Genomic DNA, 20628 nt, shown 5'->3' with positions numbered 1-20628 from the left:
ATTGCACAAGATATATTTGCGACTAAAATGATCTCGAATATAAATATATTGGTAATAATTATATAGCGTACATAAAATATATATACACACAGAATATACATATTTTCGCATTATAAAAAAAAATGTATTAGCGTGCAGTTTATACACGCCAATGCATCAAACAAATTAGCGTATTCAAAATCCTTGTTCGCGAATATATTTTGTCCAACACTTTCACTGACACGCGGTAGTCGTATCCTGCCTAGGCGCCAGCAGATTAATTCCGCCCAAGATAATATCCTATAATATAAATCACGATGATCGTTTTTAATCGTTTCATTATCCTATATCCCGTTTGTGAAGTAGCGCTTTGTCTGGCCGCAACCCAAGTGTGTCTTCGTAAAATTGCATAATATCTCTGTTTGTGTAGCAACAAAAATCGGAAAGATCGAGAAATTGGTACTTGAGAAATATGAAACATCCGATTGATTTAGTATAAGCGAAGCGATTTAAGGAAATAATGAAGATGAGAAGAAGGAGTAATGTGTGTGCGTGAGTGTGGTGCCAAGTGGAGAGAGATAAACGCGCGGTTACGTTACGCAGAAGTGCGCGTTATTTATACTTTTACAACTGTAGAAGAAAAAAAAAATATATATATATATATATATAAGCGAAGCAATCGATCGAGAGAATATCGATCCGCGCCGATAGTCGCCAAATTTTTTTTTTTAATTTTTTTTTTATTCGATTTCGTAAGAAAACCCAGCGGACACGAGATGTTATCGATCAACGCATACGTGTGTCTCTCGCGTATTTTCCGCTTTTCTATTAAATTGCAATCCGCGTCCGTTGGGACAAAATCGTGGCGACTCGCGTTGTTTAACGTAATCACCCTCTGTTGTCTAACGTAACCGCGCGTTCCCACGAAAAAAAAAAAAACACGGTAGAAAGAAATAAAACAAAAATATAACAACAAAAGAATTCACACAAGAGAGACCGGCCTCTCGAGACAGGAGAGAAGAGGCGCGAAACAAGCAAAAACTTCAAGCAAGCAAGCAAGCGCGCCGAAACAGGCGCGTGATTGTAACTGCAAAAAAAGAACAATGCATGTGTTAACAGTGAATATCAGAGTTAAAGCGATAAAAGTCGTAAAGCCAAAAAGAAAGAATAACGACGAAAGAATCCAGCAGTTAAACTTAAACGCGGTAAAAAAGAAAAAAAGAAAACGGTACCTAAGATAGTAACCGAGATCTCTCGCAGTTCGTACTTCGTCCTTCGGATTATTCGCTGTCGTCGAAACGCAAGTTTTTGGCACGCAGCCGCCAAGTCAATCGCGATCGGTCATGAAACGTGTATACGTTATATTCGCTGCAAAAGTAGAGAGATTCAGGGTTTACGATCGGGCGAAAAAGTTTCTCGCGGGGAAAATTCGATACACATCGCGCTCGGTCCATTAGTTCCCGAACGTTTGCGGGGAATAAAGTAGAAAAGTGCGGAATTTTGTACGCAATCTCCATAAGCCGGTTCTTTGTATGTCAAATACTTTTCTTCAGAGATGAATATCGACCCACATATATATTCTCGAAATGATTTGACATACGAAGAGCGTCCGATCGTATGTAGATTGCTTTCGCCGAACGAAAATTTACAGTCCCCCGAATGCATTTGCGAATTAATAGGCTGGTATCGTGTCGCAAAATTTCGCGATTGTCATTGGCATCTCTTTCGGTTCTCTCCACTCGTCGAAAAAAAAAGAGCTCAAGTTACCGCCTATCGAGAAAATATAACGAAAAATTCATCCTTTCAGGAAGAGTTTTTCGCGAAGGAAGAGAAGCCCTGACACTTGTGTGTCCCTTTTCGCTCGAAATTTCACGTCGCGTGTCTACCGAAGAAAATAATCGCAATAAAAGAGGGTATCACGTCGCGACAGTCAATTAGATCCGATTCGGGTTTCACGCGAGTAAAAGGCGATTCTATCTCGAGTGATATATATATATTATATATATATGTTTGTGTGTGTATGTATATATATATCACAAGAAAGACGGCGACGTGGACGAAAAATAAAAAAGGTAAAAAACAGGGGAAAAAGAACCGAAATCCCGATCGAGGAGACGTTCAACTTTCGAGAGACAAAGAAAAAGATAAAAAAAAAGAAGAGAAAATCTATCAAAAGACCTCGACGAACGCAGGGCGCGACGCCGTCGTCGTCGTCGTCCGAGCGTGTCCCGAGTATTATAACAGTCGTCCGTCGACTGCCCTTCCCCTACACACAATGAATTTTGTACCGAAACGCGAAAGCTCTAAATGCTAATTTCATACACGGAATTTAATTTTTTCACGAGAAACATGTGCATTATAAAAAATAAATCTACCAAAAAAATTGCAAAAGTCAAATGAAACCAAACGTGCGTTTTATCTCACTTCCTCGTATTTATTCCCACGTTTTCTATTTCCCATCGAATATTATATCATCGTGCAAACAAAACAATTATCTAGAGAATAATTCAATATTGTTACAAATATATTAACGAAGAATTTATAATTTTATTTAAAAATGTATAATTGAGTTGAATGAAAATAATACGAGCCAGTAAGAAAACAATTTTTAATTAAATTAATAGTTGCAATATGTGTAAATATTTTTATTTAATTATCCGTATCGATTTATCTCTTTTTATGAAAGTCCGAGCATTTACAGCATATTTAGGTAGAAGCGGCACGATCTAAATATTGTAAATTTGCTACCGAATATAAATCAAATATTTAATCTTTGCTATTTATCTTCCGTTTTGCGGGGAGGTAATGCAATTGGCGAGTCTCCTCTCGGTGGACTTGTATGTACGAACGTATATTTCATATACGCATAATTTCACGCGACGAAGTTGATCGGAGCCGAGAGAGAGAAGTTATATAGGTATAATGCATTCCCGTCATGGAGAATTTCCAATAATACCGGCATTACGGCGGCACTTAATCACCTTTCGCGAGGTATATAAATTAATTTTCCGTCCTAGCGTTAATCTCTCGTACAGCAACGATCAGCAGTAACCGTACCTGGCACCATAATTGACACAACGGATTCGGTCCCGATATTACAGATTCATCATTATGAATTATAAATTACACGGATCGCGCGCATCGAGCGACGCGCTCGAACATATATAGTTTAACGATATACGTTTAAATTTTACATTTCACAGCAGCGCGAAACGCATTACCTAGGGAGATAGTACCATGCTTTTGATATCGGAACTTGCTTTTAAACTTGCAGAAACTTTTCGCGTTAAACTTGCAGGTTTTCCACCGGAAAATCTTTACATCGACATTCAGGATGCGCCGAAGAATACTTAATTACAAAAAATTGGATGCTGGACTGGAATGCAAATTTTTCGCTAAATAAACAAGTATTTTTATCTCGTACAATTTTCGAAATATTAACAGACTATATTTCCGAGCGTTGCTATTCTTAAAAATATACACAGTTCGTTAAAAGTAAATAAAAAATACATATTAATCTGATCAAATATCGGTGAATAAATCATAACTTTGAAAAATAAAGCGTTGATTTATAGTCGCAGTAGATGAATTAAATATCAATAGTGTCCGGTTAGATTTAAAAAAAAAAAATATATATATACATATATTCAGTATATTTTATATTTATATTGCGTAGAGAGAAGATAAAAAATATTTTGAAAATTTAAAATCGCTAGTGAATTTAGCATTATTTCGGTGCATTGCGCAGTGCATTCTCGAAAATAACAGCTTAACGTGTCTATAAGTACAATTGTCGCGCATTTCTCTTTTGTGTCAAACGTTGAAAGAAGTTAACGGATCGTGTTCGGATTTGAAACCCTTCAATTCGAATATATACGATACAATACGTGACCATGCAATCACTGTGTAAATTCGACGGTTTGTATGCAGTTTTGCCACATATGATGGTAAATATACTAGTCTATCACGCGAAAGCGTCGTCTGCCTATTTCAAAGGGAGAAAAAATCATTTTTTACTTCCTTCGTCTCAAAGAGAAAAATTATTATTAATTTTTACAACAATCTCGATATCTCATTTCGTTCACATTGTATATATATATATATATATATATATATATATATATATATATATATATATATATTTATATACACAGTTGTTTACGTGGCGTGACAGGATTTCTAAACGAACGTTAAGATTGGCAGAATTCCATGCTCTTCGTGAACGAGGACGTAGGGGAAAAACGTGTACGACTTATCAGAAACTCCCGACCGTATGTTTTCACAGATAGAGATACGATACATCGTGCGCACGTACACACATATATGTATACACACATACAACGAAGGCAATCAAGAGAGATCTCGGATGAACCGATTGATTGCTCGCGCTCTCTGTGTGCAGGCGAAATTAAAAAAGTTGACTTCCAGGTCGACGCCTCGGTAAACGCTTCGGCCTCTAATTTCCCGATATCGATACCTAACTCGCGCACAGTTGATTCGTGCTCGCAATATTAATTATCGCCTATTTGTTTCTCGTGTATATATCGATGTTAGTCGGGATATGAGCGGCCAAAGGTATAAGGATGCATGTATGGGCACATATATAATAACGCGTGCAAATTATACGACGTTACGGGCGCGACGTGACATCGTTCGCGCAGCGAGCGGAATCTTTTTATTCTATTCCCCCATGGGGAGTTTTATTGCGTTACTTGGGACTGGGCGATGTTATAAAGGCAATAAGGATAACGTTCTTCTCGCGCCAAGTCTGATCCGAATGGTCGCAATCTGAGAAAAAGAAACCTACTTACCAAGAATCAAATATCACGTATATATCGTATATATATCAAATAGTCTTCGACTGGTTGAATTGATAAGAATAAAATATTGTTAAATTTTATTAATTTTAATATTTTCAGAGTAAAATATCACCGTTTCAACTTTCTAAAGTCAATCGGCAAAATTGAGTCATTACATATATTAAAATTATTAGAACAAAGCACGCGAATCAATTTTGTTTCTTAAAGTTTATAAATTGTCTGAAAAATGATTGAGAATATTAGCCGAGTATATGTCTTTAAAATATCACAATGTGCTACGAGTAAATTGTTCCACAGGGTGCCTACGTTAAGGGATTACAAACACCCTCGTCTTTTATTCGAAGGTCATCCGACGTGGATTCCTGGCAGCCAGCTTTCTTCTCTTCCTTCTTCTCTTCTTTTTCAAAGCACCGCTGGTCTCCAAGTATTCCCGTAGTCAATCAGACAGGAGCTTAAAGCAATTTCGGCCAGGTGTGTGTCCCGATGCGGTGGACAGGCGATTTGGTGAAATCTCTTCAAGGCGGCGCACAGCGTCGAGATCGCTTCATCGACCCTCTCGTCCTCCATGCTGGCCAATCCGCGGGCGTAGAGCGTCTCGCACTCTTGCAGACACGCGAGCCGATCCTCCAGGCAGATTTTCTTCCGACAACCCGGGCATTTTATCGGCTCACCTGGCCGTTGCTGAGCTCGCGAATGCAGTCTGCCGCATCCTGCCGTAGGACACCTAGAGGAAAAACAAAGAATATTTCGTAATTTTCTCGTGTCCAAGATTTTTCGCGTTATAACATTACGGGAATAAAAGTTAGATCATTAGAGAACTACAGTCACAGAAAGTTTGGGGTGTATCGTTTCGTAAATTGATCTTGCAAGATTATTTCTACATTGAAAATACGATAAGAATGGTTTTAATCGTTAATGTAAGTTTTAATCTTTCATTATCCTCTTTTGTTGACTCTAACTCTTACACAGGATGTTCTAAATGCTATCGGGATTTCTTTTAATGTCAAATTTTTTGACCTGATTTTTTCGTACAGAAACTATAATGAGAGTTATTACTTAACTTTTTTATCTTTTTATATTTTTGTAATTAAGCCAACGAGTTGAAATAAAATAAAGTCTCGAAATTAATTAAAGAATTGCAGTTTTGTTATTCGATTGGCTAACATTTTGAGATATAATCAAGGATAAAACATCAAATTAAAAAGATCCCGAAAACCTTAACAACGTCCTAACGAGAATTAAATTGTTCTTCCTAAAAACCAGTTGAGACATTAGGATGAAAACATCCGTTCAAAAGACTTTAGCGTGATGACGAAATAATTACTTATAATGGAACTTTTGTTCGGCGGGATAAACTGACGTTATCAAAGGAGCTTCGTGGTTTATTTCTCCGAAAGAGAAATGTCGTCGGCGCACATATACAGACACGCGTTCGTTGTTGTTGACGTAAAAGACGTGAAAAGATTAAACGTAATGGGTAGTACTACTATCAGAAAATTACCGCGAAACTGATGAAAGCACCTGGTCGTGTCGTTGGAGTTGGTATAAGAATCTTACGACCAACGAACACAGAAGTACCTTTGACGACAGGAGCATCCTTATGGCACCGACGTCTCTTTGAGGCAGCTCACCTCGTCGGGACTTGCAGTTTTTAACGACCTCGGCAAACATCTGCTTTCTCTCTGCTTGCTCTCTTTCGATCGCTCATTATTTTTGTCACGCGACATTCCCTATACTTTTATTATGTTAACGTACGTAATCTTGACGTTTCTTTATTTTTATTTAGAAGAGATTAGTTAATTTAAGTTTCTCGGATAGATAAACGCGAAGGAATTAATGTTAGTTGCGTTAGTTAGAAGCCGCAATATACAAGACACGGAGCGTTAAAGACACGTCGCTAATAAATTATCCTGCTTTATTTCCGATCGATATTACTCTATGCTAATCTGTCGTTAAGGATAGAAACACGTGCGCAGTTAGAAACTTGGGGAAGATACGGAAGGAGAGAGATACCGATAATATCTTTCATTTAATTAAGTCAAATTACTCAGTTCATGTGTGATGTCGGGGAATTTAAACGGACTTACCTCAACCTGACGGAATCGTTCGTCAGATTCTCAAAGTGCGGCCAGTCCTCTTGGCAGGCCTTGCATGTGCATCGAAACCAATACCTTCCCCAAAGTGTCCTTTGACGTTGGGCAAGCGTCATCTTCGTGAATATCGGTCCGTAGTTTTCGGCAATAACGTCGCCGGCCCGTAAACCGCGAACTGCCCTTATTACTATATGCCGTCCAACGAAGTATCTGCGATCAAAAAAAGAATCCTGATAATTCTCTCTCGTTAATTAATGCACGTTAATATGATAAATTAATCAGGGTGTCTACTCAAATTTTGTAAAAAAATTCCCTGATCTTCCAGATATTTTTGTTTAAAATTCCAGATAAAATAAGAAAATTTGTAGATGCAGCTTTTTAAAATAAGTTTCTTTGCTGCATGCGCTTTCTATATAATGTTTTCTATTCATACGATTTTGAAGTTATCAGAAGTGCAGTTTTTCTAGCATTTAATATTGATTAATTAATTAATTAATTAATTTGGACATAAATTACTGTGAACAATAAGTGTGATAAATCACTATATCTAAACACTAAAAATATAAGATAAATATATAAAACAAAAAATAATTTAGTATAAATGTCTTAAGAAATACTAATTTATTTAAATATTACCTATTATAAAAAAAAATTGAACAATTTTCTATGAAACTTATATAAGATTTTAATATCTTGAAAAATAGATCTTTAATTTAAAAAATCACATTTTAAAAAAACTTAAATATTGCAAAGATGTTAGACATATGTTTCTTAAGTGCTAAATAAGAGTAAAATCACCCTGATTTTTCAAGGTAAAACAAAATTCCCTGAGAATACCAGGTTTTCAAGGTTTTTCTCAGAAGTATATACCCTTGATTAACACTGCTAGTCGTATTTCGATATATTTCGATAACTGCATCAGCTAATTAGGAACTAATTCGTTTTATGAATTTTTACATAACAATATTTTATTAAATATATTTATTATATGTATCCTATTTTTCTAAAACAATTTTTTTTGGCTTCTCATTACTTAGATATTTTATTTGTCAGTTGAGTCATTGACACACGCGTGTTCATATCGAATTAAAAGTCGTAATCCGAAAGGGGAAAGTTTATTATCAAGTACGGAACTTAATAAATCGAAAAAGAGGGAATAAGGGACGACGCAATTACTTCGCCATGAAATAATAATCGTAATCATCACAATACCTCCGGCGACGTTAATAACGTGAACAGTAACAATTTCCGTGCACCGAATAACGCAGACGAGTTTGTGACATTACCGAATAATGAGCGAGCTGGTGTAATTTCGCGTATAATGGCCACGACCCACGAAGTCATCACAAACGCGCTTTAGTGCTGCCCGAAATACACGCAAATCCACGTACTTAATTAGCGTTAATAGATACCTCGGTAGAAATCTCGCGATTATATCCTTAGATACAAAATTCTCTTGAAGGGGATATTAAAATATTCGAATTACGCTATCTATTTCGATTTAATAAAAAACAAATTGGATAACGAAATAATTATAATTGCAAATTTTATTTGACAAATTTTTAGCTCACGCAAATTATTTTACATAAAACCTTGTCAATTTTCTTCAAGTGCTCGCATAAACTCGGTAAGAGTTAAAAGATTTATTTAGACGAAGAATAAAGGTTTTCTGCTAACAAAGCGCGCCAAGTTGTTGAAGGAAGAAGTTCGCTTAACAGACTATACTACGGCGGTCGCGGGTTGATTAATAATTCGCGCGATGACACAGGCGATTGTGTACCGTCTGGTTATACTAATTAGCTCCCGTCTACCGTGGCAGTCTACTCTTTTACACGACCACGTTATTAATATGCAAATGAAGACGCTTGCTAGAGCGCAAAGTTCGGCGGTACTATGCGTGCGTAATATGTAAAACTGAAGCACACATTGTATGTATATGTGTTTCGTGTATTTTGAATGTATATGAGAAAAGTTAGAAGAAAATATTATATATATACCTACATAAAGAGAACAATTTCCCATCAGAGATATAATTTGTTATTTCGCAAGAATAATGATAAATCAGTGATTCGTACCAATTTGACATTACACTTCTCATTGTTCGATTTATTTTCCAGAAAATTTGTAGGAGGTATCTTTGTACGAGATAATCATCTTAGCTCGCTTTTTCTTTCCTCTACTCACCTCGTCACTGCGGGATAGCAGTCGTGATTGAAACGAGCGACCGTGGGATAAATCGCCACCCCGAGGTAGACCGGACGGCTGCCGCGGAATCGATGCTCCGCGCTTAGCCGCGTCTCGAAGAACTCGTGGGCGTTGAATTGTAGCAGCTGCAGGTTCCTCAGCAGCAGCGCGGCCACGATGATCTCCTCGGCGCCCGGGACCTCTGCGAACTCGCCAAAGTTTCCGATATTAGTATAGCTTCCCCCGCGTTCTGCGCATTCTTCCCTCACTCCCTTCCTCTCCCTTTTTCTCCGCCGTTCTCGGCTTCTCGGCAAAAACTTTCCGCGACTCTTTCCGCTGAGCGTTGTTAAAATTACGGCTTCATGGCTCGCGAGTGAAGAATTTGCTGAATCGAAAGTTGGTCCTCCGCGCGCGCGGGCAAGCACATTTTTTTCCTCGACTATATTCGCGCACCGACGAAAATTATTTCCAAGTTAAATACAGTCCGAGAGAGGGTAGGGGAGAGAGAAGAAGAGAGGAGTAGTCTCTCTGTTGTGAGGTGTAAAACGACCGAGGATAAGTACCGTCGTCCGACGTGGGACGTGCGAAGAAGCCGACTCTCTGCAGGCATCTGAGCAGGAAGGCCGCCATCAGCGTTCTCTCCAAGAAGTCTTTCCCCGTCCGTTTGTTCGCGTGCGTCACCAGATTGTACGCTGTCGTGTCGACATTGTCGTCGTCGCCCTCGTGGGGCTGCTTTGTGTCTTCACCCTCTGTCCTCTTCGACTCGATTTTGCTCTCGCCTCGTTTAGATTCCTGCAGCTTCCTCCGTCTGATTCTTCTCCTGGCCGACTTGCTGTTTGCCGACGATTTTGCATCGTGCGTCTCCGACATCGACGTCGTCGTCGTCGTCGTCGTTGTAGACGCCGTCAAAGGTGTCGCGACCTTTTCGCCGCCACTCTTCTCTAACTTCTCGTAGATCTTCAAACACTTCCGCAGACCCTCCTGCGTCACCATTCGAAAGGCGACCGTGCTGAGTACGCTCATGCCAGAGCCTAAAAGAGGGAATTCAAGAGCGTCTCCTAATTACCCTGCAAGAACCTCAATTACGACGCTCAAGATACGCCTAGTTGCACGTATAAAATGGAGCTATTTGAAAAGAATGCCTCTCTCGAGGAATATGACAAAGCTCATTATTTCACACATTATATCGCCGATTTGATTAATTAGTGTATTGAACGAATTTATTACACGATATTTTTTGTTCAATTAAAATGCTTAAGATGACAGAAAAGACATTAATTGAGAGATATCAATAGTTTTTCTAGTTGCGTAAAATTAAAGATAAAGAACTTTTGACGAATCTCTCTTTAACTCTCTTTGATAAATCCCTCTTTTTATATTTATAAAACTAGAACAACACAGCGTGCGCCATGCCTCGATTTTATCCCTTTTCTAAAAAGTGCATGTTAAGTCGATTCTCGCAAGTATTGTTGCCTCTTTTCCGCGATGCTGATTGGTTATCTCGATGTGTGCTGCGTTGTACATTACTTCATATTGATAAAAGCCTGTCAAGGTTGAGCGACGCATTTTGACAGTTCAAATGTATATACGCATTTTGACAGTTCAAATGTATATATTGAGAGGTTAATAGTGTATTCAATTTGTGAATGCAATTATTGTGGTTTATATTATGATATACATGATATTATGTGTACATATCATTAAATTAAATTAAAGAAAATATAGATAAAGAAGACGAAGAAAGGAGGAAGAGGAAGTAGGAAAGAATAGAGAGAAAGGTATGTGTAGTAAAGTATATATATTTTATAAATGTAATAAATAAAGCATTATTTAATCCAATTTACATTATTTTATCAAGAGTTTTATGCGTTATTGTTGTGTAGATATTATTAATAAAGTACTATAGTTAAATATTATTAATGTTATTTAATTTTATTGATAATTAATATTATTTAATTTACTTATAGAATATTAAAATATTAAAATATTACTAAATTATATATTACTTCGTTAATGTTTAAATATTATTAGTTTTAATAAATTTTTTTATGTTTTATTTAAAGTTATAGAAAAGACCAATTATTTTTTTAATTATACCATTAATTTTATTACTCATAGATAGAGAAGAATAGAAAGAGAGAAAAAAGAGTAGGAAAAAAAAGAGAGAAAAAGAGAAAGGAGAAGAGAAGAAGGCTTTTTAATTAAAACTGAAGAGAAAGAATAAGCAAAAGAAATAAAGAAAAAGGATTGATTGAATGACTGAAGGAAAAGAGAGAAGAAAAAAATATAATATTAGGTAATATTTTTATTAAATTTTTTAAATGTTTTAATATTATTATATCTTTAATAATTTTTAAAATATTTTATTTATAGTTAATATAAAGGAGAGATGCATTATATTATTAATAGACAAAAATAGAAGAAGAGAAAGAGAAAAAGATAAAGGGAGAGTAGAAAAAAAAGCTTTATTTAAGATTAAAGAAGAGGATGAATAAGCAAAAGAAAAAGAAGAAAAGAAAAGAAGAAAAAGGAAAAGGGAGAAGAAGGAATATATTAAGTAATAAAATTTTTATTGAATTGTTTAAATGTTTCAATAGTATTATAATTTTAGTAACTTTTTAATTAATTTGTTTTTGTTTTATTTTATTAATGTTAAAAAAGAACCTAATTATTAATTATTAATTATGTTATTAATTATTAATTATGTTATTAATTATTAATTATGTTATTAATTATATTATTAATAAATAGAGAAGAATAGAAAGAATGAGAGAGAGAGAGAGAGAGAGAGAGAGAGAGAGAGAGAGAGAGAGAGAGAGAGAGAGAGAGAGAGAGAGAGAGAGAGAGAGAGAGAGAGAGAGAGAGAGAAAAGAGTGAAAAAAGGAAGAAGAGAAAAAAGAGTAGAAAGCTTTATTTAAAATTAGAAAAGAGGATGAATAAGTAAAATATAGGAAGAAAGAGTGAAAAAGGGTAAAGAAAAAGAGAAGAATGAATTTAAAATTAGGTAATAATATTTTTATTAGATTTTTTAAATATTTGAATATTATAGTTTTTTAAAATGTTTTATTTATAAAGTTCTTAATGAAAACATAAATTATATTATTAATTATATTATTAGTAGATATAGAAGAATAGAAAGAAAGAGACTAAAGAGAAAAAGAGTGGAAATAAAAGAGAGAAAAAGAGTGGAAATAAAAGAGAGAAAAAAGAAAAGGAGAAAAAGAGAAGAAAGTTTTATTTAAAATATAAGAAAAGGAAATAAGAGAGTGAAGATGAATAAAGGAGAGAGAAAGAAAAAGGAAAAGTAGAAAAAAGCGAAAAGTTTTATTTAAAATTAAAGAAGAGATGGAGAATAAAAGAAAAAAGGTAAATGATTGAAGGAAAAGAGAGAATAAGGAATATATCAGATTATAATAATTATTAGGTATTAATTTTTTAATTGTTCGAATATTATTGTAATTTTAATAATCCTTTAAATATTTTATTTAAAGTTAAATGGGCTACTTTCGTGACAGAATTAAAATGTTCAGTTTAAAATGATCCGTGGCTATGATTTGTTAAATTTGAAATTTTATTAGAATCATCATAATTTCAGATTTGATCAATCACAGCACACTAATCACAGCGTACAATTCATTTTAATTTGAATTATTTTAATTTTGTCGTGTAAGGGCGTAGGAGACGAATTATAATTATTAATTATATCATTAATTTTATCATTTATAGATAAAGAATAATAGAAAGAGAGAAAAAGAGGGAGATAGAAATACAGAGAAAAAAGAAAACAAAGCTTTATTTAAAATAAAAGAAGAGAAATATTAAGCAAAAGAGAGGGAGAAAAAAAAGATTATAGAAAAAGAGAGAAGGAATATAAAATAAAGTAAATTATCTTTAAATATTTTATTAAAGTTAAAGAGATGAATTGTATATTATTAATTATATTATTAATAGATAAAGAAAGAAAGAGAGGGAGAGAGAGAGAAGAAAAGAAAAAAAGATAAAGGAAAATGAAGAGGAAAAAAGGAGGAAGTTTTATTTGAAATTAAATAAGAAAAAGAGAATAAATAAAAGAGAGGGTGAAAGAGAGAAAAAGACTGAAATAGGAAAGAAGAAATATAATATTAAGTAGTATTTTTTCAGAATTATAAAATATATTAGTAAATATAATTAATAAGTTTTAAATATTATTTATATTATTTATATTATTTAATTTTTTAAGGTTCCTTAGCATTTGCTGCGGCCATGTTGGATTTTGACGTCGAAGGTGAGAAAATAGACGCTAAAAATTATTGCGTGCTATTTTTAGATAAAAAAAAATTTTGATGAAACATAACTTCAGATGGCTTTAGCATACTTTTAAAATAGTCCGAAAACTATTCTTTCCCTTCGAAAATCAATCAACAATCGTAAAATGATCGTGATGCAGATTTTGTCATACGAAATGCGCAGTAGAAATGAGTTTCGACATATATTACCGCGATATATGCATGCAGTCACGCATAACTCGTGATAATGTGCAGACAATGTACTGTTAAAATGTATATAAGATTAATTTTTTGCACGTTTTGAAATATCGAAAATTAAAATTTTTAAGCCGCAAATCCCATACGGCGCAGATTTATATAACGTATATTGGACCAAAAAGATAGTACGCTGGTATGCTTATGGTACAAAGATAATCTGCAAACAATACATTATTGAAATATATATACGATGAATTTTTGGCTCGTCTTAAAATATTAGAAATTGATACTTTTTTACCGCTGACCCTATGCGACGCAAAATTATTTTATGTTTATCGTATTAAAAAATTTGTACGCTGGTGTCTGCATGGTACCAAAAGATTCTGTAATCAATGTACTATTAAAATGTATAATCGATGAATTTTTGGCTCGTCTTAAAATATTGGAAATCGATACTTTTTACCGCTGACCCTATGCGACGCAACATTATTTTAAGTATATCAAGTTAAAAAATTTGTACGCTGGTGTCTGTTTGGTACCAAATGATTCTGTAATCAATGTACTATTAAAATGTATAATCGATGAATTTTTGGCTCGTCTTTAAATATTAGAAATCGATACTTTTTTACCGCTGATCACATGCGACGCATCCTTAATATATGTATAGCAAATGAAAAAGTTTGTACGCTGTTGTCTGCTTGGTACCAAATGATTCTGTAATAAATGTACTACTAAAATGTATAATCGATGAATTTTTGGCTCGTCTTAAAATATTAGAAATTGATACATTTTTACCGCTGACCCTATGCGACGCAAAATTATTTTATGTTTATCGTATTAAAAAATTTGTACGCTGGTGTCTGTTTGGTACCAAATGATTCTGTAATCAATGTACTATTAAAATGTATAATCAATGAATTTTTGGCTCGTCTTAAAATATTAAAAATCGATACTTTTTGAAGCGGACCCTGTGCGACGCATCCTTATTTTCTTTTTATCGTATTAAAAAATTTGTACGCTGTTGTCTGCTTGGTACCAAAAGATTCTGTAATCAATGTACTATTTAAATGTATAATCGATGAATTTTTGGCTCGACTTAAAATATTAGAAATCCATACTTTTTTGACGCGGACCCTGTGCGACGCATCCTTATTTTATGTTTACCGTATTAAAAAATTTGTACGCTGGTGTCTGTTTGGTACCAAATGATTCTGTAATCAATGTACTATTAAAATGTATAATCGATGAATTTTTGGCTCGTCTTTAAATATTAGAAATCGATACTTTTTTACCGCTGATCCCATGCGACGCATCCTTAATATATGTATAACAAATGAAAAAGTTTGTACGCTGTTGTCTGCTTGGTACCAAATGATTCTGTAATAAATGTACTACTAAAATGTATAATCGATGAATTTTTGGCTCGTCTTAAAATATTAGAAATTGATACTTTTTTACCGCTGACCCTATGCGACGCAAAATTATTTTATGTTTATCGTATTAAAAAATTTGTACGCTGTTGTCTGCATAGTACCAAAAGATTCTGTAATCAATGTACTATTAAAATGTATAATCGATGAATTTTTGGCTCGTCTTAAAATATTGGAAATCGATACTTTTTTGACGCGGACCCTGTGCGACGCATCCTTATTTTATGTTTACCGTATTAAAAAATTTGTACGCTGGTGTCTGTTTGGTACCAAATGATTCTGTAATCAATGTACTATTTAAATGTATAATCGATGAATTTTTGGCTCGCCTTAAAATATTGGAAATCGATACTTTTTACCGCTGACCCTGTGCGACGCAACCTTAATTTATGTATATCAAGTTAAAAAATTTGTACGCTGGTGTCTGTTTGGTACCAAATGATTCTGTAATCAATGTACTATTAAAATGTATAATCGATGAATTTTTGGCTCGTCTTTAAATATTAGAAAACGATACTTTTTTACCGCTGAACCCATGCGACGCAACCTTAATTTATGTATATCAAGTTAAAAAATTTGTACGCTGGTGTCAGTTTGGTACCAAATGATTCTGTAATCAATGTACTATTAAAATGTATAATCGATGAATTTTTGGCTCGTCTTTAAATATTAGAAATCGATACTTTTTTACCGCTGATCCCATGCGACGCATCCTTAATATATGTATAGCAAATGAAAAAGTTTGTACGCTGTTGTCTGCTTGGTACCAAATGATTCTGTAATAAATGTACTACTAAAATGTATAATCGATGAATTTTTGGCTCGTCTTAAAATATTAGAAATTGATACTTTTTTACCGCTGACCCTATGCGACGCAAAATTATTTTATGTTTATCGTATTAAAAAATTTGTACGCTGGTGTCTGCATGGTACCAAAAGATTCTGTAATCAATGTACTATTAAAATGTATAATCGATGAATTTTTGGCTCGTCTTAAAATATTAGAAATTGATACTTTTTTACCGCTGACCCTATGCGACGCAACATTATTTTATGTTTATCGTATTAAAAAATTTGTACGCTGGTGTCTGTTTGGTACCAAATGATTCTGTAATCAATGTACTATTAAAATGTATAATCGATGAATTTTTGGCTCGTCTTTAAATATTAGAAATCGATACTTTTTTGACGCGGACCCTGTGCGACGCATACTTATTTTATGTATAGCAAATGAAAAAGTTTGTACGCAGTTGTCTGCTTGGTACCAAATGATTCTGTAATAAATGTACTATTAAAATGTATAATCGATGAATTTTTGGCTCGTCTTAAAATATTAAAAATCGATACTTTTTGACGCGGACCCTGTGCGACGCATCCTTATTTTCTTTTTATCGTATTAAAAAATTTGTACGCTGTTGTCTGCTTGGTACCAAAAGATTCTGTAATCAATGTACTATCAAAATGTATAATCGATGAATTTTTGGCTCGTCTTAAAATATTGGAAATCGATACTTTTTAACGCTGACCCTGTGCGACGCATCCTTATTTTCTTTTTATCGTATTAAAAAATTTGTACGCTGTTGTCTGCTTGGTACCAAAAGATTCTGTAATCAATGTACTATTTAAATGTATAATCGATGAATTTTTGGCTCGACTTAAAATATTAGAAATCCATACTTTTTTGACGCGGACCCTGTGCGACGCATCCTTATTTTATGTTTACCGTATTAAAAAATTTGTACGCTGGTGTCTGTTTGGTACCAAATGATTCTGTAATCAATGTACTATTAAAATGTATAATCGATGAATTTTTGGCTCGTCTTTAAATATTAGAAATCGATACTTTTTTACCGCTGATCCCATGCGACGCATCCTTAATATATGTATAACAAATGAAAAAGTTTGTACGCTGTTGTCTGCTTGGTACCAAATGATTCTGTAATAAATGTACTACTAAAATGTATAATCGATGAATTTTTGGCTCGTCTTAAAATATTAGAAATTGATACTTTTTTACCGCTGACCCTATGCGACGCAAAATTATTTTATGTTTATCGTATTAAAAAATTTGTACGCTGTTGTCTGCATAGTACCAAAAGATTCTGTAATCAATGTACTATTAAAATGTATAATCGATGAATTTTTGGCTCGTCTTAAAATATTGGAAATCGATACTTTTTTGACGCGGACCCTGTGCGACGCATCCTTATTTTATGTTTACCGTATTAAAAAATTTGTACGCTGGTGTCTGTTTGGTACCAAATGATTCTGTAATCAATGTACTATTTAAATGTATAATCGATGAATTTTTGGCTCGCCTTAAAATATTGGAAATCGATACTTTTTACCGCTGACCCTGTGCGACGCAACCTTAATTTATGTATATCAAGTTAAAAAATTTGTACGCTGGTGTCTGTTTGGTACCAAATGATTCTGTAATCAATGTACTATTAAAATGTATAATCGATGAATTTTTGGCTCGTCTTTAAATATTAGAAAACGATACTTTTTTACCGCTGAACCCATGCGACGCAACCTTAATTTATGTATATCAAGTTAAAAAATTTGTACGCTGGTGTCAGTTTGGTACCAAATGATTCTGTAATCAATGTACTATTAAAATGTATAATCGATGAATTTTTGGCTCGTCTTTAAATATTAGAAATCGATACTTTTTTACCGCTGATCCCATGCGACGCATCCTTAATATATGTATAGCAAATGAAAAAGTTTGTACGCTGTTGTCTGCTTGGTACCAAATGATTCTGTAATAAATGTACTACTAAAATGTATAATCGATGAATTTTTGGCTCGTCTTAAAATATTAGAAATTGATACTTTTTTACCGCTGACCCTATGCGACGCAAAATTATTTTATGTTTATCGTATTAAAAAATTTGTACGCTGGTGTCTGCATGGTACCAAAAGATTCTGTAATCAATGTACTATTAAAATGTATAATCGATGAATTTTTGGCTCGTCTTAAAATATTAGAAATTGATACTTTTTTACCGCTGACCCTATGCGACGCAACATTATTTTATGTTTATCGTATTAAAAAATTTGTACGCTGGTGTCTGTTTGGTACCAAATGATTCTGTAATCAATGTACTATTAAAATGTATAATCGATGAATTTTTGGCTCGTCTTTAAATATTAGAAATCGATACTTTTTTGACGCGGACCCTGTGCGACGCATACTTATTTTATGTATAGCAAATGAAAAAGTTTGTACGCAGTTGTCTGCTTGGTACCAAATGATTCTGTAATAAATGTACTATTAAAATGTATAATCGATGAATTTTTGGCTCGTCTTAAAATATTAAAAATCGATACTTTTTGACGCGGACCCTGTGCGACGCATCCTTATTTTCTTTTTATCGTATTAAAAAATTTGTACGCTGTTGTCTGCTTGGTACCAAAAGATTCTGTAATCAATGTACTATCAAAATGTATAATCGATGAATTTTTGGCTCGTCTTAAAATATTGGAAATCGATACTTTTTAACGCTGACCCTGTGCGACGCATACTTATTTTATGTTTATCGTATTAAAAAATTTGTACGCTGGTGTCTGTTTGGTACCAAAAGATTCTGTAATCAATGTACTATTAAAATGTATAATCGATGAATTTTTGGCTCGTCTTAAAATATTGGAAATCGATACTTTTTAACGCTGACCCTGTGCGACGCATACTTATTTTATGTTTATCGTATTAAAAAATTTGTACGCTGGTGTCTGTTTGGTACCAAATGATTCTGTAATCAATGTACTATTAAAATGTATAATCGATGAATTTTTGGCTCGTCTTTAAATATTAGAAATCGATACTTTTTTACCGCTGATCCCATGCGACGCATCCTTAATATATGTATAGCAAATGAAAAAGTTTGTACGCTGTTGTCTGCTTGGTACCAAATGATTCAGTAATAAATGTACTACTAAAATGTATAATCGATGAATTTTTGGCTCGTCTTAAAATATTAGAAATTGATACTTTTTTACCGCTGACCCTATGCGACGCAAAATTATTTTATGTTTATCGTATTAAAAAATTTGTACGCTGTTGTCTGCATGGTACCAAAAGATTCTGTAATCAATGTACTATTAAAATGTATAATCGATGAATTTTTGGCTCGTCTTAAAATATTGGAAATCGATACTTTTTTGACGCGGACCCTGTGCGACGCATCCTTATTTTATGTTTACCGTATTAAAAAATTTGTACGCTGGTGTCTGTTTGGTACCAAATGATTCTGTAATCAATGTACTATTTAAATGTATAATCGATGAATTTTTGGCTCGCCTTAAAATATTGGAAATCGATACTTTTTACCGCTGACCCTGTGCGACGCAACCTTAATTTATGTATATCAAGTTAAAAAATTTGTACGCTGGTGTCTGTTTGGTACCAAATGATTCTGTAATCAATGTACTATTAAAATGTATAATCGATGAATTTTTGGCTCGTCTTTAAATATTAGAAAACGATACTTTTTTACCGCTGACCACATGCGACGCAACCTTAATTTATGTATATCAAGTTAAAAAATTTGTACGCTGGTGTCTGTTTGGTACCAAATGATTCTGTAATCAATGTACTATTAAAATGTATAATCGATGAATTTTTGGCTCGTCTTTAAATATTAGAAATCGATACTTTTTTACCGCTGATCCCATGCGACGCATCCTTAATATATGTATAGCAAATGAAAAAGTTTGTACGCTGTTGTCTGCTTGGTACCAAATGATTCTGTAATAAATGTACTACTAAAATGTATAATCGATGAATTTTTGGCTCGTCTTAAAATATTAGAAATTGATACTTTTTTACCGCTGACCCTATGCGACGCAAAATTATTTTATGTTTATCGTATTAAAAAATTTGTACGCTGTTGTCTGCATGGTACCAAAAGATTCTGTAATCAATGTACTATTAAAATGTATAATCGATGAATTTTTGGCTCGTCTTAAAATATTGGAAATCGATACTTTTTTGACGCGGACCCTGTGCGACGCATCCTTATTTTATGTTTACCGTATTAAAAAATTTGTACGCTGGTGTCTGTTTGGTACCAAATGATTCTGTAATCAATGTACTATTTAAATGTATAATCGATGAATTTTTGGCTCGCCTTAAAATATTGGAAATCGATACTTTTTACCGCTGACCCTGTGCGACGCAACCTTAATTTATGTATATCAAGTTAAAAAATTTGTACGCTGGTGTCTGTTTGGTACCAAATGATTCTGTAATCAATGTACTATTAAAATGTATAATCGATGAATTTTTGGCTCGTCTTTAAATATTAGAAAACGATACTTTTTTACCGCTGACCCCATGCGACGCAACCTTAATTAATGTATATCAAGTTAAAAAATTTGTACGCTGGTGTCAGTTTGGTACCAAATGATTCTGTAATCAATGTACTATTAAAATGTATAATCGATGAATTTTTGGCTCGTCTTTAAATATTAGAAATCGATACTTTTTTACCGCTGATCCCATGCGACGCATCCTTAATATATGTATAGCAAATGAAAAAGTTTGTACGCTGTTGTCTGCTTGGTACCAAATGATTCTGTAATAAATGTACTACTAAAATGTATAATCGATGAATTTTTGGCTCGTCTTAAAATATTAGAAATTGATACTTTT

General features: G+C 33.7%; 1 protein-coding gene across 9 annotated transcripts in view; it reads right to left on the bottom strand.

Annotated features, from left to right (window-relative positions):
• Positions 1-698: 698 nt before the first annotated feature.
• The window catches only part of LOC145939074 (protein-lysine N-methyltransferase SMYD4), a 153350-nt gene continuing 133420 nt past the window's right edge, over positions 699-20628 (bottom strand). For all 9 annotated transcript variants that reach the window (XM_083043135.1, XM_083043136.1, XM_083043137.1 and 6 more), the window contains 4 exons: positions 9640-10107; positions 9077-9278; positions 6887-7102; positions 699-5523 (listed from right to left, as the gene is read on the bottom strand). In XM_083043135.1, the coding sequence (XP_082899261.1) occupies positions 5202-5523; positions 6887-7102; positions 9077-9278; positions 9640-10107 (1208 nt within the window). In that variant the 3' untranslated portion in view covers positions 699-5201. The remainder of the gene's footprint in view (positions 5524-6886; positions 7103-9076; positions 9279-9639; positions 10108-20628) is intronic.

Source organism: Prenolepis imparis, unplaced genomic scaffold (assembly GCF_030444845.1).
Source record: "Prenolepis imparis isolate NDT839.2.m4 unplaced genomic scaffold, iyPreImpa1.0 SCAF_7, whole genome shotgun sequence".
Taxonomy (NCBI): Eukaryota; Metazoa; Arthropoda; class Insecta; order Hymenoptera; family Formicidae; genus Prenolepis; species Prenolepis imparis.
This window is presented reverse-complemented; position numbering and strand designations above follow the sequence as displayed.